Source organism: Mustelus asterias, chromosome 16 (assembly GCF_964213995.1).
Source record: "Mustelus asterias chromosome 16, sMusAst1.hap1.1, whole genome shotgun sequence".
Taxonomy (NCBI): Eukaryota; Metazoa; Chordata; class Chondrichthyes; order Carcharhiniformes; family Triakidae; genus Mustelus; species Mustelus asterias.
This window is the reverse complement of record NC_135816.1, coordinates 49116584-49141498: the sequence shown is the minus strand read 5'-3', so window position 1 is coordinate 49141498 and position 24915 is coordinate 49116584. Positions and strand designations below refer to the sequence as shown.

General features: G+C 42.6%; 1 protein-coding gene across 1 annotated transcript in view; it reads left to right on the top strand.

The window, feature by feature from the left end:
* Nucleotides 1-333: 333 nt before the first annotated feature.
* LOC144505492 (histamine H2 receptor-like) overlaps nt 334-24915 on the top strand; it is a 48505-nt gene continuing 23923 nt past the window's right edge. Inside the window, exons 1-2 of the mRNA XM_078231613.1 lie at nt 334-433; nt 7969-9404. Of these exons, the coding sequence (XP_078087739.1) occupies nt 8290-9404 (1115 nt within the window). The 5' untranslated portion in view covers nt 334-433; nt 7969-8289. The remainder of the gene's footprint in view (nt 434-7968; nt 9405-24915) is intronic.

Below are 24915 nucleotides of genomic sequence, written 5' to 3'. Positions count from 1 at the left end.
TACATCCAATAATCTTGAAGATTTACGGGTTTTGTTCACGTTCTAAACTATTGTACAGTAAATATGCAGATGTATCCAGTGAAATATTAAAAATCAGAGGTGAGCACACCCTGTACATGGCTATTATTATATTATCTACTCAACATAATTGTGGTACTGCTCAATTCCACTTGTACAAGAGGCTGTCCCACGTGTACCCAAAAACAAACAGCATCTTATACGTACACTTATATTAGCAGAAGGACAAATGCAGACGCCTTATTTGAGGAACGCACATGCGTACAGCTCCCTGTCAGAGCCAACTTCTTGGAAGTAGCGAAAGGGATTGAAAGCAGAGTCCGAAGTTCAGCAGAGATTACAGCGGGCAGGGGAAACACTCCCGGCGCTCTGCCCCATGTGAGTTACTGCCGTCCCGCCAACACGAGGAATCCAGGTAAGGTGTCCCCCGCAGTTTATTATAACCTCTGTCATCCTGACTGTCCCGCGAACATTCCGCCACTTTGACCGGGACATTCGGGGATTATATACACCTCTGAACGATATGTAAATGAATGGCAATTTGTACTTGGAACCAGAGTCTTTCGGTTGCCTGGAGTGTGGGTTCCAGTCCCAGCTCATTTCTGATTGCAGTTCACTTTCAGCCTAGGCTGTCTGTAAGTTTTGCCAGCCCTTGTCGAGGCAGAATGGGAGCCTTTAATACTTTCTACACAATCTCTTAAAATCTTCAAATTGAGGTGGATCGCTTGGGGAGTGAGGGACAGAGAGTAACAACAAGAACTTTAGATTTATTTTTCTCACCAGGGAAGCTTTCAGATCTAAAATCATCCCCTGCCAAACGCGACTGATGGTTGGGTATGTTGTGTGCATGTTGGACACTGCCGAATGTGTTTGAGTCAAGGTGTAATGATGAAGCTTGAATGAATCAGTAAGGCGCTGAGCAGAACACTCAGGTTTTTGCTGTGTTGTGTAGCTGAGAGTTTTGGAGTACTTGCACCCCTGGTTGTTGAGAATGCCATCTTTCTTACTTTTGAGGCATGTTATGTTATAACTCAGTTGACTCATTGGAGTTACAGGAAATAAAGTTGCAGCAAATAAACGGGCCATTCAGGTTGATCAGTTTCTCCAGCGCAGCGGTAATCCTATGTTCCAATCCCCGTTCTTCCGAACAACCCCCCATCCCACCCTATTTTTTCCCCAAATGCCTTTCTAACATATTCTTATAGATTGTCCCGCTCTATGCTTCTACCTCCAACTCTTGGAAGTGTATTTCAGCTTTTAAAATCTGCCCAAATCCCTCATATTTAACCTCCTGTGGCGGTGTCACTGTGGTCAGGAGGTTGCAGAAGTTTTTAGTTTATTTATTTGTGTCATAAGTAGGCTTACGTTAACACTGCAATGAAGTCACTGTGAAAATGGCCTAGTTGCCACATTCCGGTGCCCGTTCAGGTACACTGAGGGAGAATATAGCTTGGCCAATGCACCCAACCAGCACGTCTTTCAGACTGTGGGAGGAAACCGGAGCACTCGGAGGAAACCCAGGCAGGCACGGGGAGAAAGTGCAGACTCTATACAGGCAGTGACCCAAGCCAGGAATCGAACTCGGGTCTCTGGTGCTGTGAGCCAGCAGTGCCACCCATTCTGGAGATTTGAACACATTAATCCAGACTGATACCCCGCTGCAGGCCTGAGTGAGTGTGTTTCATTGCTGGAGGTAATGTCGTTTGGGTGAGATTGCTAAACGGAGAATCCGCTGGCTTTGTGAGATGAACATTAAAGATCCCAGGACAGTATTCTGAAGAATAAGGAAAGGGGGAGCAATCCGGGTGCTCTGCCCAATTATCCCTCAATCAGTATAACAAAAAGAGTTTCTTCTGCTCTATAGGACATTGTTGTTTGTGGGAGTTTGCTGCTGCTTTTCCTGCATTCTATCAGTGACTATACTTCAAAAGGACTTCAATAGTTTTTGCATGTCATGTTTCAGGGTGGCACAATGGTTAGCACTGCTGCCTCACAGCACCAGGGACCCGGTTCAATTCCCGGCTTGGGTCACTATCTGTGTGGAATTTGTACATTCTCCTCATGTCTGCATGGGTTTCCTCCGGGTGCTCCAGTTTCCTTCCACAGTCCAAAGATGTGCGGGTTATGGGGATTGGCCATGCTAAATTGCCCCTTAGTGTCAGGGGGACTAACTAGGGTAAATGCATGAGGTTGTGACGATAGGTCCTGGGTGGGATTGTGGTCAGGGCAGACTCGATGGGCTGAATGGCCTCCTTCTGCACTTTGGGAATCTATGATTTTATTTCCTAGATCATGAAAGGTGCTATACAAATGTAAGAATTTTCCTATGCCACTGGTTTGAAACTTCCTCAGTTACTGCTCTCATTTACTATATGCTATCATACTTCAATATGAAACATCTGAATCAGTTCACCCCATAATCTCCCCTTTTCCAATACAGGCAGACTAATTCATTGAATATACATAGTAAGTTTCTGTTTCTTTGTTACAGATTTCCAACACTTGCTTTTTTGCTTCTTATGTTGACTAATCAGCAATGATAATACAATTCAATCCAGTCACTGTGCTGACAGAGTGCTGGGCACTCTTGCTGCCATTCAACTACTTTTTCCTCCCACCGAACCCCAAGACCACTGGAACTTATTCTACTTTGCCAATTTTTCATGATTCTTATCATTTAAACACCATCCAACCTTCAGTTCTTCTCACACTCCAATGTCCAGTGTACAGATCTCTGGAATATACATTCTCAATGTCCTGTGTACACACCTCTGGAATGTACAATCTCAGTGTCCTGTGTACATGTCTATGGAATGCACACTCCCAGTGTCCAGTGCACACACCCCTGGAATGTACACTACCAGTGTCCAGTGCACACGCCTCTGGAATGTACACTCTCAGTGACTGGATTGTCTTGGAATGTTTTGTTTTGCAAAATATGCCAGAAAGTGGTTAGCACTGCTGCCTCACACTCCAGACTCCTGGGTTCAACTCCGGCCTCAGGTCACTGTCTGTGTGGAGTTTGCACATTCTCCCCATGTGTGCGTGGGTTTCCTCCTGGTGCTCTGGTTTCCTCCCACAGTCAAAAATGTGCAGATTAGGTTGATTGGCCATGTTAAATTGCCCCTTAGTGTCAGGGAGACCAGCAGAGTAAATACGTGAAGTTACGGGGATAGGGCCTGGGTGAGATTGTGGTCAGTGCACACTCGAAGGACTGAATGGCCAATTCTGCTCAGTAGGGATTCTATGATTCTATGAAATACAATTTGTTGTTATGTCCATTTTGATTTTTCCCCATATCGCTTCTGCCCTTTCACCAATTCCTGATACCCACAATAGCACAGAACATCATCCCATGTTTTTTCCTGTGCATGTGGTCAGTAATTTTGTTTATTTCTGAGGGTGGGTTTAAACCTGAACAACTGACTTGTTGTTCCTCAACAAATCCTGCCTGACCAGCTGAGTATTTCTCGTGTTTTCTAATTTCAGATTTCCAGTTTCTGCAACCTTTTGCTTTTTTGCCCATATACGGATTTTCTTCATCCAGGAGGTATCATGGTCAGGTTCGACGCTTTGTAAAATGTAACTGCTCATCAGGCTGGAGTTAAAAATAAACCAATGTGAACTGAAATCAGCATGAGTCACACGCTACCTCTGTAACCTCTTTGATTCCTAAAATTTACACTCAACTTTGCATTCCTCCAACTCTGACCCTGATTTTCTTTGCCCCATTATTGATGGCCATGCGTTCAGCAGCCTAAGCTCAAGCTCTGGAATTCACCCTTAAAGCTTCCTCCCTCTCTTTCCTCCATTATGGCTCTGCTTAAAACCTAGTCTTTAGCTGTCCAATCTCTGTACATAGCTCCATATCAAATTTTGCCTGATAATACTCCCGTGAAGTGTCTTTGAGACATTTTATTACAATTAAACATGGTATATAAATGCAAGTTGTTATTGTTATTGTTGTTGAGATGGCCTTCCAGAGGGAGTTTCCAAGATGTAGCTTCACTGCAAAGTCAGTTTGGGAGCCATCAGAATGAGACTTTGACTTTTTATATCGGTCCCCACCTACCCTTGTAAAACTCACACTTAATCTACAGTTAAATGAGTAGAACAAACATTTACAAAGACTGTCTACTTTGAAATTAAGCTATAACCTCATGGTATACTACCTTTCCAAGATCTAACATCTTTGTTAATGATTAATCAAGAACTTAATACCAGAATGGCCAAGCCTTCAAAAGCCAGAAAAAGAAACGGCAAATGGATTGAGAGAAACATGCTTTAAATATACGGAGCAAACTTTTGTTTTGTGTCTCGTACACTATCCTTTACCAGGATGCCTCTTAGGAATGATTTCCCAATCAGATCTCCTTGGATAAGAACAGCACAAACAGATTCACTGGTCCGTTGACCACAGGCCCACAATCCTTCTGTTTCCATTCATTTAAACTAATGGATGAAAAATAAGGGTTTGTCGGCCTGCAATTCCATGACCAGCAGTCCATGTGAGCTCTGCTCCTTGTTGGGAACGTTGAGGAAACCCAAAGAATTAATGTACATTTTGTGTCATCTTCTTGAGCTGTTCTTCACTGTTTTAGAGTTTCACATCATCAAATTATTGCTCTGACTTGGTCAGTAGTGGTGCTACTGAGCGACTCCAGATGATGGACATTGCAGTCCGCTACCTAGTCTACATTGCCACCCTCAGTCCTTCCTCTCGAGGACAGTTAAGGCTAGACCAGATAAGTGAGCCCGAAGCACTCTTACTTTCCATTCTGCTGCAGTGGGATTCGAACCTGGGTCCCCAAATCATTACTCTGGTTCTGTGAACTGCTAAAGGTAGAGTCGCCATTGTCCCAGATGACCATTGGCTGTGATTGGTGGTGATTTCACCTGAGGATCACCGCACTGCAGGTTAGGGGCAAGGTTGAGAGGGTTGGGCCCTCACAAGGTATGAGACCTAACTTCAGCTGGTATGGAAATTGAACCTACACTGTTGGTATTATTCTGTATCACTAACCAGCTGCCCATCCAACTGAGCAAAACTGACCCCCAGACAAGTGACATTACCACTACACCACTACCTACCCCGTTGTTGATGACCTTGTATCAGAACTGGTGCATATGGTAGTTTGGTTGTTCCAGGTCTGGACACTGTCACTGTGTGGAGATGCCGGCGTTGGACTGGGGTAAGCACAGTAAGAAGTCTCACAACACCAGGTTAAAGTCCAACAGGTTTATTTGGTAGCAAATGCCATAAGCTTTCGGAGCGCTGCCCCTTCGTCAGATGGAGTGAAAATCTGTTCTCCAACAGTGCACAGAGACAGTCCAACGCCGGCATCTCCACATCAGAAACTGATAGCCAAGTTCCGCACACATGAGGACGGCCTAAACAGGGATGTTGGATTTATGTCACATTATCAGTAACCCCCACAGCTTTCCCCCTGATCTTGCAGAATCTTACTAGCTGTTCTGTCTGGAAACAATACACATCTCTTTAACCTGTGTTTAATGTTCCCTCCACCCACATTATCTGTACCTTTAAGACCTGGCTGGCTGTAGAGATTTGCATTCTAATTAGTATTCTGTAACTTGATTTCTGTGTCTCTGTGCACTGTTGGAGAACAGATTTTCACTCCATCTGACGAAGGAGCAGCTCTCCGAAAGCCTATGGTATTTGCTACCAAATAAACCTGTTGGACTTTAACCTGGTGTTGTGAGACTTCTTACTGCACTGTCACTGTCACAGACACTGGACAGTAATGACACTGATTATTGTCATTTTGAACGTAATTGTTGCACTTCTATTGTGAAATGTGAAAATATGATTATGAACTCTCCAGAGCGTAAAAGAAACATTTTACACAGGCATCATTGCAAACTAAAATGAGGTATTGCAAATATAAGCAGAAAAGGCTGGAAACTCTCAGCAAGTCAGGGAGTATCTGTAGAGAAAGCATTGACTTTGCAGGTAGTTGATCTTTTATCAAAACAGGGAACAGTTAATTGAGATAAAATATTGTAACTGACATATGTATATTAAAATTAATATAATAAGTCCAAAGATGTGCAGGTTAGGGGGATTGGCTATGATAAACTGCCCCTTAGTGTCCAAAGATGTCTAGGTTAGTGGAATTAGTGGAGTAAATACGTGGAGTTATGGGGATAGGGCCTGGGTGAGATACTCTGTCGGAGAGTCGGTGCAGACTTGATGGGTCGAATGGCCTCCTTCCGCACTATAGGGATTCTATGATTTCTATGATAACAGTAACATTTGTGGTGGGGGAAGGGGATAAAGTTAAATGTATAATGTTGGTTTTCCCTTGAAAAAGTACAGTAGATTAACTGTTATAAAAACAAATCATTTTATAGAAAGATGAAACCCAACTTTAGGAAACTTAAATGTAAATGAATTCAAATCCTGCTTGTACTGTCCAACTAGTAAGTATGAAGTAGACATTTTCAAATTGGCACTCTAAGATGGGCAAGGTTCAAATTTTCTGGTTAGATCATAGTGGTGCAGAAGAGGGGTCCAAATTTCTAATGTGTGCCTATGGTGGCTGAGGTTCCCTACCCAGTGTGTGAAATCAGAGCATCACCTTTATCTTTCAAGCTTAGGGAATATGCAATTGTTCCGTGCTTTTTGGTTGGGTGGAAGAGAATATGTTTGTTTCACTGGAAACATTCAACTGGCAAATAAAAGCATAAGTTTATTGGAAAGTGTTGCCTTGGTGATAGTCTGTTTTGTACTTTATCTAATCATCTGTAAACCAATACGAAGAATCTCTGTCGATAAACTACTGCAGACAGTAATGCATTGCAGTAACTTAAGTTGTAGCCTGTCTGAGATTTGACTGTGCACCCCTGTACCTTATGCAGTTGCTGGTTTGTATCTAATAAGGTTACCAAGCTTGTTTCTTTTTAATAAATGTTACAAAATTGTGTTACTGATATGCAGTATTTTCTGTGTGTATTTATTGTGCCTTTGTAGCTCCACCTCAAAAACCCAACAGTTAAACTTAAGGGAATGAGACGCTGGTTTACCAGCAGTGACTCAGCATGTGCATTACCAGAAGAAAAAGAACCCCAGACCCGAATTAAGTGCTACTTTAATACCTTCAGCAAACAGAGATGAGCAGAATGATACAGGCATCACTCTGTCCCACTCCCAAGATAATGAAGCTTTGAGTCAGCTATATTTTCTTGCTGAATGTACATCTTGAAAAACCGCAGTTCATTGATACCTACCCAAACAATCCTTTTTTTAAAATTAATCGTGGGATTTGGTGCGTAACTGGCTGTCCAACATTTATTGCCCATCCCTAGTTGCCCTTGGAGGGCAGTTGAGAGTCAACCACATTTCTGTGGTTCTGGAGTCACATGTAGGCCAGACCAGATAAGGACGGCAGATTTCCTTCCCTGAAGGACATTAGTGAACCCAAATCCTAAATGTATACTATTTAAATTGACTCGGTAAAACTCATAATATTTGATGGCATCAAACTAATATCACCTGTTTGGATAATGAAGCTAGAAAGATGGAAAAACTAAATGTGAGTGAACTGAAACTCCCAACCAATAAATGTAATGTTAAATCTGATGTAACACATACCGAAGAAATTCAGCCTGTTGCTCATAATCATCAACTTACATTCCCTGAGAAATAAGTTGGAGAGAATGACCTATTCATTGGAAGTAAGATTGTGATTCAGTCCAATATGAAATAAAAACAGAAAATGCTGGAAATACTCAGCAGATCTAAAATCTTGGGAGAGAGAAAGAGCTAACAGTTCAGATTGACAAAGTTTTATTAGAAAGGTTCTGCCAGCTGCTGCCAGATTGGGCGAGTATTTCCAGTAGTTTCTGCTGTTAATTCTGGATTTCCAGCTTTTGTGTTTGTAGAGGTCCAATATGAAGTTGACATTCACTGTGCCACTTTTATTGCAGCTCTCTCCATTACGATGGCTACATCCACAACTTGACAACATTGAATTTGTCTCACTACACACAGGATGGATGGAAGTAAAAACGTTGTGCTCACCGTACACACATGGACCTGCCAGGTGCTTGTAAGTTATATATGTATATATGGCGACGATGATGAAGAGGATTTTAACTGACCTATCAATATGCTCTTGAATAAACATGGATTTCCCTTCTTTACGAACTTGTGACTTAAGAAATATTGAATTTTAAACACTTGGTGCAACTTGACTTCATTGTCCAGTACAATTTTGACCATCACTTTCTACTTCCAACATTGTAGAGATGGAGAGGAGCCAGAATGTCACCGTTGATTCTGAGCACAGGACAGTGCTCTCCACAGTTCTGATTGCACTAGTGTTAGGAATGATTCTAATAATAACCATTTTCGGGAATGTGCTGGTGTGCTTAGTGGTGGGGTTGAACCGTAAACTCCAGAACCACACAAACTATTTCATTGTATCCCTGGCGGTCACTGATCTACTGCTGGGTTTGCTGGTCTTGCCTTTCTCAGCCATCTCAGAACTACTTGAATCAGAATGGCCATTTGGGGATACCTTCTGTAACATCTACACCAGCTTGGATGTCATGTTGTCTACAGCTTCCATCCTTAATCTGTTTGTAATCAGCTTGGACCGTTACTACGCAGTGACAGCGCCACTGAGGTACAGCATGCTTATCACTCCCAACAGAGTTGCCATCTTCCTCAGTCTGATCTGGTGCATTTCTATCATGTTTTCGTTCATACCCATCAACTTGGGTTGGAATACCAAAGATCTATCAGTGCAAAGCTTGGCCAACACCAATCAATGCCACTTGGAACTTAACAAAGTCTATGCCCTGGTGGATGCATTCATCACCTTCTATATCCCTTTAGTCATCATGTGCCTGACTTATTATAGAATATTCAAAATCGCAAGGGAGCAGGCCAAAAGAATCAATAACGTCACTGGATGCACAACACTGAACCCATCACTGCCGACTGTGAAGGAGCATAAAGCGACAGTAACACTAGCGACAGTGATGGGGGTCTTCATCATTTGCTGGTTTCCATATTTTGCAGTGTTTACCCATGAAGGGATTTCAGGGCATCAGTGCGACAAGACTGTTTTTGCTGTGGTCCTGTGGTTGGGTTATGTCAACTCTGCCTTGAACCCCATTCTTTATGCTGCCCTCAACCGAGATTTCCGCAAGGCATACCAAAAGCTACTGCGATGCACGAAGAGGAAGTTGCATCACAGAGACTCACCTGGCAACCCCTTGACCCGTCAGCCGCTGCATAGCTCGGAAGCGAGGTCTGAACTGTGCCAACAGCTGGAACAAGACTCAGAAGACAATGAGCTCAATTCAGAAGACAGGAATGGCGAAAATACTCCTTCCCGTAAAGAAGCCTCAGAAAGGTAACCCTCTCATTTCCTTATACTTCCAATGGATAAAGCACTTGGTTTCTTTTCAGTTTTCAATGTCCACAAGTTTTGCTAATGTAAAACCGTTCCATTAATGTGCCAATTTATTAATGCCAAATGTAAAACACAGCAACACCATTTAAGTGTAGAAGCGCTCTCTTTTTCACCGAGCTCAACTGTGTGACCTTGGTCCCAAAGGAGAAAATGCTGGAACATCTCAGCAGGTCTGGCAGCATCTGTAAGACGAGAAAAGAGCTGACAAAGGGTTGTCTGGACTCGAAATGTCAGCTCTTTTCTCTCCTTACAGATGCTGCCAGACCTGCTGAGATGTTCCAGCATTTTCTCTTTTGGTTTCAGATTCCAGCATCTGCAGTAATTTGCTTTTATCCAGTGGGTGAGCTTGGTATTGTTTTCTCAAGAGTGGGAAGAGTATTCAGTGGAGGGATTTGGTTTCTCACACTCGTCAACCTGCATAATAATGGAACAAACAGAATGCTTATGATGACAATTGCTAAAGAGTTCAGATAACATGACCACTATTTATTATCACCATTCATTCCAAATGTAAAGATGAAATTACTGCTTCCGTAGCCAAAACTTTTCCTTTGTCAGTGCTGTAAAAGTAACTCCAAGTAGTTAAAAATAATTAAGTTTGACAATTATGACAATTTAATTTAACGATACTCCATGGATTCCGGCAAAAAACACAATCAGTAGTTAACAATGTCACATGTGCAATCAGCACAACCACAATAATAGTCGAATGGAAAAGGGGAAACTGGTCGCGGTTATATAAGTATAAAGAAAAAATAATGTTCCTGATAATCAGGATCCTACTGCACAGAAGGAGGCCATTGTGTCTGTGCTGGCTCTTTGGTAGAGTTATCCAATTAGCCTTCCTGCTGTTTTCTGATAGCTCTGCAATTTTTTGTTGACTTTAACTATTTATCTATTAGACGGTTGCTATTAGGTCTGCCTCCACCACCCTTACAGAGAGTGCATTCCAGATTATGAAAACTCACTGCAGAAGAAAGTTTTGGGTTCTTTCCCTGGGGTGTAGCTGTTCCACCACGAGCGTCTGCTCTGGGTTGGGGCGCTAGGTTTAGAAGTTATATTCGATTAGGTTTAGGTCGTATATTAGAGTTCTACTTGTTTGTATAAGCAGTTTTATATCATTGGTGTAGATGAACCTCTGGGATTTAGTGCAGGACATAGCATAAGAATGTAAGGACATAACTAAGCAGGTGGACAGAATAATAGTGCACATACAGACCAAAGAACCAATACGTTGTGACAGACCAACAGCAGAAGTTCCTGGCTTTGACCTCCCTTAAACACGATGGACAACAGTCAACTGAATCAGTACAGGGCCTGGGAGATGTGGACACCTCCTCACCAGGTGGAAGAGGAGGGATGACCCCAAGTGTAGTTGTGGCCTTGAATTCCAGAACATGGAGCATATCACATCACGTGTCCACTAAGATCTGCTGCAGGAGATAACTCTTTTCTTCACTTAACATCTCAGAATGCCACAGATAGAATAGCCAAATTAGACATTTCAGTCCAAACTTTGCCTGTTGTAGGTAAGTAGCAGCATGTTTTTAAAAAAATGCCACATCTCTACCTGGTTCTTGATCATTTTAAGACGTACTTATTAAATATAGACACTGGAGCAGAATTAGATTACTCCACCCATTGAGTCTGCTCTGCCGTTTGATCATGGCTGATATGTTTCTCAACCCCACTCTTCCTCCTTTTCCCATAATCTTTGATTCCTTTACCAATCAAGAACTTACCTATCTCAGTCTTAAATACATTCAATAACCTGGCCTCCACAGCCTTCTGTGGCAATGAATTTCATAGACTCACCACCCTCTGGCTCAAGAAATCCCTCCTCATCTCGATTCTAAAGGGGCGTCCCTTTACTCTGAAGTTGTGCCCTCAGATCCTAGTCTCTCCTACTAATGGAATTATCTTCTCCACATCCACTTCATCCAGGCTTTTCAGCATTCTCTAAGTTTCAGTGAGCTCCCCCCTCATCCTTCTAATCTCCATTGAGTACAATCCCAGAGTCCTCAAACGCTCCTCATACGTCAAGCCTTTTATTTTCGTGATCATTCATGTGAACCTCCTCTGGACCCTGTCCAAAGCTAACACATCCTTCCTTAGATACAGGGCCCAAACTTGCTCACAATATTCCAAATGTGATCTGACCAGAGCCTTATAAAGCCTCAGCTTTTGTATTCTAGTCCTCTTGAAATGAATGCTAACTTTGCATTGGGTAGCAGGGTGGCATCATGGTTAGCACTGCTGCCTCACAGCGCCAGAGTCCCAGGTTCAATTCCTGGCTTGGGTCACGGTCTGTGCGGAGTGTGCACATTCTTCCTGTGTCTGCAGTGTGCTCCGAGTGCTCCGGTTTCCTCCCAAAATTGCATTGCCCATGCCAAATTCTCCCTCAGTGTTCCCGAACAGGCGCCGGAGTGTGGCGACTAGGGGATTTTCACAGTAACTTCATTGCAGTGTTAATGTAAGCCTACTTGTGACTAATAAGTAAAAGCTTTAACTTTAACTACTAACTCAACCTGCAAGTTAACCTTAAGAGAATCTTGAACTAGGATTCCCATGTTCCCTTGCGCTTCCAATTTTTGAATTCGCTCCCCATTTAGAAAATAGTTTACACCTCTATCCTTCTTAGCAAAGTGCATAACCTCACCGTATCCCACATTGTATTCCACCTGCCACTTCTTTGTCCACTCTCCTAACCCGTCCAAGTCTTTCTCAGCCTCCCCCACCTCCTCAATACTATCTGTCCCTCCATCTATCTTTGTTTCATCTGCAAACTTAGCCACAATGCCCCCAGTTCCTCCCCATAACCTTCCATGCTCTAAGGAGGACAATGTCAATTTGTAGTAAATCATCACTGCAGCATCTCCAAGACCTTAGCGTCCCGACTAAATTAGACACAATGGCCATGATTCTCCCAAAAGTGCTGAATTGGCAGGAAAACTGTTCTAAATCCCGATTGTTTGTTAGTTCAGCTTCTTACCTGAATCTCCGCACTCTGTGCACAGCAGAGGTCCCAATCGTGAATCTCATTAAAAACCCGGGGGGAGCGGGGCCGGGGCCGATTCACATGCGCAGTGGCCCCGATCTGTCAGACTCCCGGTTTGCTGGCCAGCCCGGGACCCCCGCAGTGCTGCCCCTCCAGCTCCCCCACGGCCCGATCACGACCCCCACAACAATTCCCAGGTCAGCCCTGACCCCCACCCCCTGGTCCTAGAGCGCTCCGATGCACAGCCACCCCCCCCCCCCCCCCCCCACCAGCAGTGGCGATTCCCCCACCCCTGGCAGACCAACCCCCCCCACCCCCAGCCCGCCCCAATCACTGCCCTCTCTCCATCACAGACACTTCCGGCCTGCAGAGTGGCAGCAGGACCCCCCACCCCCTCTGCCCACAATAGGCCCCGCTCCCTTGGCACTGCCCGATGCCTGATGGGCAGTGCTACGGTGCCCCCAGGGCATGGGCACTTTGCCTCTTGGGCTGTGCCAGGGGCACAGGCTGGCATTACCAGGGGTGCCCATGCCCAGGGAGCACTACCCGCCGGCCGCCCGACCCCCTGGGGGGCACAGATTGCCTCCCCCTTCATTCCGGCGAGGTCTCCCGCTAGTTCCCCAAACGTGGGGAGCTAGTATAAACCCTGCTGGAATGAAGTACTCCTGGCGGGGTGGGAGATTCAATCTGGACCTGAAAGTTCCCGATAATAACTGCCAAACATATTCAAAATACATTTTTAAAAGTTTCAAATTACTTACCTGCCTTCCCGCCGGTTTCCAGCTTGGTCTGACCGGCGACTGTTCACCGGCTCTGGGAGATACGCATGCGTTCCCAGCGCATTTGCAAATCCCAGTCCAAGGCCGGCGACGCGCATCTCCCACCGCGACCCGACAGAAAAGTTGCGAGTCGTGATGGGAGAATCGCGGCCAATATTTCAGCTGAGGTCTAACCAGTGATTTGACAGAATTTCCTAATTTTTGTACTTTCATACTACTATGTATAAAGCCAAGGATTCTGTATGTTTTTTTAACAGTCTAATAAGCATGTCCTTCACCCTATTTACATATTTACAACCCCAGTGCCTTTTAAAATTATGCCACTTACCACATATGGATAGGCTTGCTAATCCTTCCATAATGGTGCAGAGCTTACTAAAATCAGCATCAATCTCCCGTTGGCCAAATAAAGCATTCCGGGAGGTTGGAATGCCAGTTTCTCAGAAAAATGTTGCATATTTCCAGCATTCCCTGCTCTTGCTTGGTGTGTCACATGGACATACCCTCCAGCTTAACCTCCAATGCTGCTTACACAGTGCTTGCACACTGGAACACACATCATTCCCTTTTGAGTAGGTCCCACCTTGAAATCTATGCTTTCTCCATTGAGTCTCATTTATAGACGTGCATGTACCTCTGTGTATTGGGGAGTTCCATCAACTAAAAGGTCTTAGTTGTGGCTATTTTAGATCTGTTGTGCAAAAAATAAAATCCTTACCACCCATGGTTTACTTTCCATTTGTAAAGGAATGCGATCTGAAAAGGACAATGCGCATCTGCAACGTTTTAGTAGTTAACGTTTACATCTGTTCAGTGTGGTGAATAGCCATTGTTTTCTCGACTTGTTTAATTTAGCAGCCTGCAAATTCATTCTGTTAAGAAGATAGTTTTCAGCTGCTGAACTTGTTTCTCAATCAAGTGGACAGGTGACCTGCCAGTTTTGAAGAGTCTTTCCACCCCAAAACTGTTGGCGCCACACTGCCATGTTTCCATGATGTCACTTCTGCCGCCGTCTCCAGGAATATGTCCAGCCCAGACTGACAGGGACATCGCCCCTCCGAAGACAGACAGTCTTCAACTTGGAACATCATGGGGCAGACCATTGTCATCCTAAATTAGTAGCTCTGCTGCCTAGGTCGCTCAGAGGAAGCCCTCCAGGGCTCTCTGGAATGTGTCTTCATGATTTTTGGTGATCTGCAGTCTCCTTTACAATCTGGCCATTATGAGGGTGCAGCACTTACTACCATCAGAAGAATTAAAGAAATTGGAGCTGGAGTAGGCCATTCAGCCCCTACAGCCTGCTCCACCATTCGATAAGATCATGACTGATCTGATTGTGGCCCAAGTAGACATTCAGCAACAACCTTTGGAAGGGGAAATAGAGGAGGATGAAGCAGAGGAGGAGAAAGGGAAAGGGAGGAGGCATCTGAAGTATCACAGGCTATCTGCAAGTGGATATTCAGACCCTAGTTCAGGATGACTTCAGCAACAATAGTTTACAGAACCTCCATTACAGCTGTTTCAAGAATGTCAAGCACCACCTCCTGCATGGTGGTTCAGGACATGAAGCTGTGTCTGTCCCCCATCAATTCTTTGCTGCTGCCTCCTGTTATGTGACATCTTGTTCTGCAAAAGAAAGAGTGAAGACTGTCAATGAATGTATTTCAATCTGTTTGTGTGATGTACCTGCCTACAGGAAGTATGTGGCTGCGGGCGTGCAGTATTGGTAAGCTTGTGATCAGGTGCATGCTGAGCATGAGCTTGCTAGAGATTGTTGATGGGTGTGGTGCATTGAACAGTGTGTGAGGCTGATGGTGTAGTTGGTTGGTTATGGCATTTGAAGATTAATTCATTGATCACTATAACCAGGTCCTTAGGGCCAGACTCCTGGTATAGTTCTCTGTGGCTATCTGTTCCCATTCCCTGCTAAGTGTTGGTCTGGATGACCCTTTATTCTCCTGCAGAAAGATGATATTTTCCTTCTTTTCCACCTCTTTTACTAAGCCCTCCAGCACTGCCTATGAGGATCTCCCTGACCTGCTGCTCCATTGCTCCAGTTTCTTCCCACTCAGACACTCTTCCCCAGACTCTTCAGCAACTGTTGCAGGAAGAATGGAGCTTCCCTTTTAAGAAGTACAAGCTAGCTTTAATTGGTGCTCATGCCAGATGAATCTGGGCTCCCATACTGAACATGCAGCCAATCAGCAGTCTGTGCAGCACTGGGTTGCTGGTCAGACCATGAAGATGAGCAGCATGACGTTTGCCTGCATCATTTAATTGGGTGCAGTGTTATCATGCATGCAATCCCTGCACCTGCCAATAGGCCTATCAAATTTAAAATCTCTGCTGTTTAACATTGGCTATACATTGCTATCATAGGCTTTTATCTAAAATGCATCCCACTCCACTTTAACTCATCTCTTTAAAATATTCAACTTCTAGACTGTTCACGATCCATGGAAGAAAACGTGATGATGAGTACCATTTTTAGTGCCCCATGACTAGAAAGACTAACTTAATACTTTTGAGGAAATTACTGACATTAATACATTTATGTTTTAACAAGGCTTAATATTTAACTTTGTGGTTAGTCCACAAGATAGAAGCACACTGAAGATGGCTGGTTTCTGAGGTGAAATGAGGATTGGCGAAAGCAGAAATAAGGAGTTGTTGTGAATAAACTATGTGACTCTGATCAACATACTACAACAGAATTCCCACTCACCTGAAGAAGGGGCTTAGAGCTTCGAAAGCTTGTGTGGCTTTTGCTACCAAATAAACCTGTTGGACTTTAACCTGGTGTTGTTAAACTTCTTACAACATACTACAGCCAGATACATCCGCTGGAATTCTACTGTCTGTCCGCCATGGAATCGGAGCGGGCGAGGGGCGGACAATGGAAATGTCTGTTGACCACGGGCGGGATTTTCCGGTCTCGGCTCAAGCGAGGCTGTAAAATCCCGCCTATTGGGTTTGAGAGTCAATCAAGCTGATACCTAGTTAAATGCATTTAAGTTGTGAGATGAGGTTGAAAAGCCTGAAATTCTTTACTCAAGGCCATACGTGGGAGGAAATTCAAAAAACAGGGAAGAGGCAAACCAAATACAAAAGAACTTGAATGTATTGGGGTGATGGATAATAGCATGACATTGAATGTGGAATGAATGGAAGGTGATAAGACTAGGTAAGCTGTCATGTTGGGGCAAATATAAAAGAAAACAGGCATTGGCATTGTAATAGGAAGATAGATGGTGATGTGGTGACAATGTCACTGGACTAGTAATTCAGAGGCCCAGGTTAATAGTCTGGGGATATGGGTTTGAACCCCACCATTGTAGCCCATGGAATTTAAAATTCAATTTCAGCAAATTGAAAGCTATTCTCTGTGAAACAATAATTGATTGTAGTAAAAATCCATCTGATTCATTAATAACCTTTTGAGAAGGAAATCTGCCGTCCTTACCTGGTCTGGCCTACATGTGACTCCAAGTCTACGGTAGTTGATTGCCTCAACGAATCAAAGTCTTTCAAGTCATTGCATCAGCTGCAGTGTCAGTTGTGCATTGTTTTCAAACAATGCACACAGAAGCATAAATGCATCAGGCTGGTCAACAAAGGTGCATGCATGTATAAGTAATTATACATTATAAGAAGATGGCCCCATTTGATTGGAGAAGAATGCATCAACATTGGTAAACTACTATTTTTGCTGTCCTCAGCAATGCCCACATCCCAGAATTAAACAGCAGAACTTAAAATTAAGTTTGGACCAAGTTGTGAGAAGGTATTTTACGTGCCTAAAAAGAACAAATAGAAGACTCCTGTAGTTTTAAAATAAAGTCTTTAAAGGTATTAGCAACATCAATCTTGCAACACTAGAGTCATGTTAATATAACACGTTCAATAGTTGATGGAGAGTAACTGAATGTCAAAATCTTTATTCAACTACTCACTTATCCCACACTATCTTGTTGACAGGATCTGTTTTATTGTTTTTGTCTGTTTGCCCTATGTCTCCCTAAGTATTTTATTTCAATTTTATCTGATGTTTTACTATATTTGTTTCAGTGCCATAGCAAATTCAAACCTTTTTTTCCAGGCTATGCTGCGCCATTCATTTCCCTTCCTTCAGCCCCACCCAATACTCTGAATGTTATCACATCTTGTGATTCTTTTCTTACAAATTAGATGCAGTCTGGATTTTCTCAATTAACACTTTGGTTTCTTTTTCCTTACTTAGGGAGTGGAAACCAGGTTATCTTACAGTGGTTAGCAGTGCTGCCTAACTGCAACAGGGAACTGGGTTCAATTCTGGCCTTAGGTGACCGTGTGGAGTTTGCACATTTTCCCCGTGTCTGTGTGGGTTTCTTCTGGGTGCTCCAGTTTCCTCCCACAGTCCAAAGATGTGCAGGTTAGATGGATTGGCCATGCTAAGTTGTCCCTTAGTGTTCCAAAATGTTTCAGTTAGATGGTAAATGTGTGAGGTTACAAGGATAGGGTGGGGGAGAGGACCTGGTTAAGATATTCTGTCAGAGTTGGTGCAGACCCGATGCACTGTAGGGTTTCTATGATGCCATTACAGTATCAATAATAGAGGCTTCAAACACTTCACACCTTTTAATCTTCTGCAAACAAACATTGAGACATTGACAAAAGAGTTCTTAAAAAAAAATATTGCAACCACTTAAGATGTCAATCAAGCAAAGTCAACAGTTGTCTCCAGCTACGAAAACAGAACCCCATTCAGATATTCCTTTTACTAAAATGGGTTTTCAACCAAGCATAATAGCTTCGCTGTGACCTTACCCACACAACGGAAACTGGCCAGATCAGGAGTGCAGGGTGCGGGCTTGCTGCTTGCACCCTTATCCCATGCCAGATAAAAATGGGGGTGCTGAGAATGATGGTGTAAATCCCAGAATTTGGATAATGGCTCCAGAGTATTTAAGACTCCATGAAAATCCAGGACTTTATCTTAGGTAAGAAGAACTGAGGCACGTGGTGTCAAATTCATAAATTACACATTTAGGACTGATATCAGGAAATTCTGCTTCTCGCAAAGTGAGACCAATATATAGAATGAATTTGCAGATAGAAAAGTGGAGGCCAAACCATGGAACCATTTAAGGGATAATGAAAAGGTATTGTATGTGTGCTCTTTCTGAAGGTGGCTCCTTGGCTTGACATTTGCTGATGCTTCATAATGAGTCATTTTGTTGGCAGTTTGTTTTCTCATTGATGATTTGTCATTGCCTTCCGCTCTCAGGGTGAGGAAGCAGTTCAATTGATTTCAGCCAAAACAGGAATCGTTAATGTTATTCTGAACACAATGCTAGCCACCTAAGCCAACCGACACCAATTAGGAAGCTATATGTTTAACAGTTAGTGAACTTAAGATTCTTTCAGCATGGACAAACTAAGTTCTCTAGTTTGTAACTAAACTGTAAGGCTCTTTTGCAATTATCTAGTGATGTGTATGAAAAACTGGGCATTACTTCTATATTTAACTGGATTTGGATATCATGGGAACTATTAATTTAACCTCTGGATACCTAGGAATTCATGGAATCGTAGAATCCCCACAGTGCAGAAGGAGACCATCCAGCCCTTCGAGTCTGTACTGACTCTCCTATAGAGCGTCTTATCCAAGCCCACTACCCCCTCCACCACCTTATCCCTGTAATCCCATGCATTTACCCTGCTAATCCAGCTAACCTATAACTTTTGGACACTAAGAGACAATTTAGCATGGCTAATGCACCTTATCCGCACATCTTTGAACTGTGGGAAACAACCGGAGTATCTAGACAAAACCCACACAGACACGGGGAGAATGTGCAAACTCCATACAGACAGTTACCCAAGGTTGGAATCGAGCGCAGGTCCCTGGCCATGTAAGGCAACAGTGCTAAGCACTGCACCACTGTGCTGCCCAATTATAGAACAAACTCTAGAAACAGTTTCTCAAATCCACAATAACATGCTCCCCATTTCAAAGCCCGATTTAATAGTTAACATTTTTGCCTAAATGCCAAATGAGTCTTCTAGACTTCATATAAAAAAAATCCAAGCAGAGTTAATATCCTTATTTGTTTAGTGCTGAAGCCTCTACTGATTAGTGACATGAGACCTTGGATGGTATGTGAAAGGTTAAAGTTTCAATGCCTTACTTTTTATATAGAAAAAAATATTTTAGGCTTTTAGAAGTGGTTCATTTTTCACACGGATTACAAGTGCAATGAGTACTATAGCACGTAAGCATTGGTTTACTCAGGCAAAAGTGAAGCCAAGTATGTGTGTGTTCATCATGTGTCAGACCACAAAACCACTTTGGTTTGAGAAAAACTAAATTTGAAACTTCAGCTTGTAACCTAGGGAAACACACTGACAGTAATTTTCATGACCTGTAAATCTCTTGTAGGGAAATAGATGTAAGTTCTCAGAAATGAAACATACTTCCAGATCAGATCATTTGTGATTGAATTAGATGCAGTCTTGTTTTTATGCCAAAAACATTAGCTATTGCCTCAGAAGATCAGCTCCTGCTGTATCAATAGGCTGTTTCCACATCCCTCATCAGCTATCTTTTTACACAGCTCTAGGTTGTTTACAAGAGGTGGTTGTGGGTCAATAGGTACCAACCCGACCTCTGGGCCAGAAGCTCTGGATTCAAGTCTTACTCTGGGATTTGATTGCTATTGAAGATGTAATGTAGCCACACAAGTTGATGTCAGCCTGTAAACCCTTCCAATATGCCCTTTGGCAGATGGTAAGAGCAGGAGAATTTCCTGGTCTGCTATACTGCAGAAGGCAACAGCAAACTAATACAGCACTTCACCAAGCATAATCATGGACCAGTCCATGGTTGCCAATACCTTCTTAGGGAAGGGTGTGAGGAGGAGGGGGAAAGCTTGTGTTAAATGATGGCTAGGTTTGTGCTTTGGACTGATGGCTGGTTGGGAATTACCATATCTACTTGTGCAAAAATTGGGTTTCTAAGAATAAATTATTAGTCAAAAAAGCAGGGGGTTGACTTTTACAAAAGCAATATTTTGGAGAGATTGAAATCCGCCCTCTCCCATCATCTCACTATCACAGATTTGCCAGGTCAGACAGGAACTGTTCCCTCAAACGCACTGCAAAAGTAGTGCAAATGAAGCATTGACATGCACAGTCATGAGGAGCTGAACAGCCGCCTTCAATGCTATGCTATTCTAGGATTCTATCAACTAGGTTTGCACTTAGGGTGAGTTTGGCTTCAGTGGCGAGTGGGTGGCAAGTACAAAAGATTTTGGATTGTTTTCGTCAAAAGTTGGGTGTTGACTTGTACACTATTGCTCAAGTATACATGGTATTTAAAGAGGGGGAAGGGGGGGATCAAGATCTTGAATTTGATGATCAACCATGATCATAATGAATGGCAGAGCAGGCTCAAAGGGCCAAATGGCCTACTCCTGCTTCCAGTTTCTATGTTTCTATGTAGTTCCTAACTCAATTCAGTTAGATATTGATCTAAAGAAGATTCAAAGCTGGGTTTGAACCTAGATCTGAAGGTGAAAAGGGCTAATGGCTTACTTTATTCTCAAATATGGTCCCAGTAGATATACAAGTCAACCAATTTGTGTTTGAACAGAATAGGGTACAAGTGGCAAAATTGTGTCTTTACAGTTTAGAGAGCATCAATACTTGTATAAATATATATCCAATTGGCCTCACAATTTTTACACAGTTTGGTTCACAGGCAATGGGTGGGATTTTCCAGCCTTGTCTACCATCGTCTGGTTCCCACCGAAAGGCAGTGGACTTTTGGCTGGTCAGCTGCATCCCCCTTGGCTGGCCCTGCCACGCCCAAGTCCAAAAATCCCAGCCACTGAGTTTTTTTCAATATTGTTTGTGGGGATTCGGTTTATTTAAAATGAATCGGCATCTTCAACTAAACTACATTTACATAGCACCTTCACATACAATGCAGTCCAATCATTAATTTTTAGGGGAAATGGCAGTCATTTTCTGCAGATGATATAAATATTAACACAATTAGTGAGTAAGCAGTTAATCTAAGTTTTTGATGGTGTTGGTTAAGGACACCAGGGTGAACTACTTTCTTTGAAAAAGTACTGGCATAATTTTCTCTTTGATACCCTCTTGAACATAACTGAAGGACAGTATCACCAATAATACAGCACATACAGCACTGAGCTGGAGTGTTATTATGTGTTACATCTTGGATTGTGGCTTGAATTCACAAGATGACTGTACTATGTTAACCTAGCTGAATGGCATTATTATACTTAAATGCATATGGTTTCCCAATACCTGAGCACATTGGAATATGACAGCCATGGCAGCGAGCAGGAATGTTTTGCCAAATTGTTAGCCCTTCAAGTTCTATTTAAAATTCATCCTAGATTTATTGAACTCAAAAGAGTAACAAGAAGGAAGAGAACAATAAACAATTATCGACTGTCCTTGAGGTTTGAACTATTGTCAAAGTTCAAAGGGCATTTAGGATTAGAAATTTCTTTTGGCAATATTAGAGGAGGAGATTTGATAGAAGTGTTCAAAGCCATGAAAAATCTAGACAGAAGAAGGGTTGAGAACCAGAGGACACTGATTTAAGATGAAGGGCAAAAGAGCCAAAGGTGATATGAGGAAAAACATCCTTCTGCAATGAGTGGTTAGAAGCTTGAATGTGTGGTGGAGGTGGATTCAGTTGTGGTTTTCAAAAGAGAAACAGAGGAGAAAAAATTTGCAAGGTTGCGGGAAAAGGACTGGCGACTACGGCCATCTGAATTAGCAAGCTAACATGGATCTGAATGGTCTCCTTCTGTGCTGTATCCATTCTAAAATTTTATGATTCTACAATGAACTGAATTATTAATCTTATTGCATTCATAGTGCCTTGAACTGACTCTAATTTTAGCTGCAGCACTAAGCCATGTAAAATAAACTGGATAAGCCATATGGCTTGCTAGATGGATGCATGTCAACAGGTTAGTAAAAGGCATCCTGTAATACATTGGCTTAGTACTTTAGGTGGGTAAATAATCCATTAAGTAGCGTTCATTTCGTCCACACAGAAAGATCTTAATCTCGTTCCTGATAGCAAGATGGTTTCACTTTGATTAAAAGGGGTGAGAGTGAAGGTCAGAGAGATGAATAGAAGGAGAGGGAAAGAATGGTATGTAGCATGAGGAGACTTAGGTACAGAGCGTAGATCTCCTGTACTAATGGTTATGTGGTTAAAAATGCATGTCGAAATTAAACTGTTAATTTTGATTTGATTTATTATTGTCACATGTATTAGCATACAGTGAAAAGTATTGTTTCCTGCTCGCTATACAGACAAAGCAAACCGTTCATAGAGAAGGAAACGAGAGAGTGCAGAATGTAGTATTACAATCATAGCTAGGGTGTAGAGAGAGATCAACTTAATGCAAGATAGGTCCATTTTGGGAAGTAGGTTGTGCATATGATGTAAACAATATGGAGGTGAGAAGCTAGCATTATAATATTAGAACGAAATTAATAGGTGGTGGCCAAGTAGTTCAGTGAATTGAATGCTTCATGGCCAACTACCGCATCTTCACATTTAAGAGATGCTTGTCATGCAAAAGCTTGTGTTCTTCACCTGGGTGAATTTTGTTTGTTTTCAACCAAGCCACTAGATGGAGTTGTATACGATAGAGAGATGTTCCGGGAGGGGGAAACCAGATACATCCCAATAGAATTATGCCTCCAGCCAACTAATTGCAGAACTGCAGCAAATCCTGAAAGGAAATTATGGACAAGTTTTCATCACAGACCATCTCAGCTGGAGGAAAAAAACGAAGTGGTGAGTGCGATCAAAGGGATAAAAAGAAAGAATTATTTAAATCAATTATTTGCGATATTTTTCATGCATGTTAGGATATTGGTGTTTGGTGTGATAGAATAAGATAATGGGCCTTTGTTCACTTCTAGCTTTTTTTTTCATCTTATCAATATCACTTGGAGGATATCCCTGCACCAATTGCCCTAACTTGTCCAAAGGGCTATTTTTCATGCATAAGCCTGAAACATGAATATTGAGAAGTTAATTGACAATCTGCACCAGTATAGTGCAGTCCAAATTTCACTCACTTGATATCCATACATGGAGGGGTTGATCCTCATATGATGCCATTCATTGATAAGGTAGTGGGTGGAGTTGACTCATTGTTTGCCCACTGCACTTTGTTGGAGGTTTGAACTATTTTTTGTGATCATGCTTAATTGAAGTGTTTTTAGTCAACTTGCCATGTATTTGGGGAGATCACTGATCCTGGGGGAGTCGGGGTGGGAGTAAGAGGGAAAGGTTAGTGGCTGCTCTGTGGAGTTTACCCAGCAGTATTTAATTAAGGTGGTGATGAGGAACATGCAATTTTGGCGGGAGGGTTGCAGAGGCAATACAAAATATTTTTATAAACATTTACCTGAAGCATTTTGCACAAAACATGTCCTGCTTTTTGTGTACAGGACTTCTACCGGGACAATTTTCCACATTCCCGGGTAGATGTCAGTGTTGTAACAGTACTGAACAGTAAAATTAAATCGGGATACTGTGTGCACCATAGGACACTGATTATCCTAGTCTAATGAGGCTTTCACCTGCTCCAATTGGGAGTGCAAGGTAACAATACTGTTCCAGTATTGTGGCAGTAGATATTGGTGAAACTGGAGGCAGTTCAATGTTATTGGTGTCACCATTAGAGTGCTCCAAAGAAAAACTGGAATGAGGGTGAGATAAATGAACACTTTCTAATGGCAATAAGATAATTTTATAATTGTAGAGTGTGACAGTACAAAAAAGGGCTCTTTGAAGGCTTAAGGCTGCATTAATGTTTTCCCCCATTAGCCATCTACTCGAATATTACTTTCTTACTCTCTGTTCATAACCCTTTGAATGAAGTTCAAAAACTGTTTCAATTCCCTTTTAAATGAACCTACGGACTCAGCTTCTCTATTTTAGAGAATTTCATGTTCGAATGACCTGCATGTAAATAAATAATTTCTAATCCTATTGTTCATATTTTTGTGATTATAATAAATGTATACATCCTTGTTAATAACTTGATGATTAATTCAAACAATCTATCATTATTTTTTTTCTTAGCAGTAACTGGCAGAGCAAATCAACATTTCATTGTAGAAATCACCTACATGGATTTTATGGGTGTCACTGGCTACACCAGTATTTATAGCCCATCCCTAATTGTCCTTCAGAAGGTGGTGAGTTGCCTTCTTGAACTGTTGCAGTCCATGTGGTATAAGTGCACTCACAACGTTATTGGGGAGGATGTTCTAGGATATTGACCCAGGAAAAGTGAAGGAACAGTGATATATTTCCAAATGAGGATGGTGAGTGGCATAGAGGGAAAATTCTAGGTGGTGGTGTTTCCATGTATTTGCTACCTTTGTCTTTCTAAATCATAGCTTTCATGGATTTAGAAGATGCTGCCTGAGGAGCCTTAGTGAGTTGCTGCAGTTCACCTTGTAGGTGGCGTACATGGCTGCAACTCTGCATCAATGGTGGAGGGGGTGAATCTTTGTGGATAGGGTGTCAACCAAACAGGCTGCTTTGTCCTGAATGGTGTCAAGCTTCTTGTGTGTTGTTGGAGCTGCACTTATCCTGGCAAGTGGAGAGTAATCCATC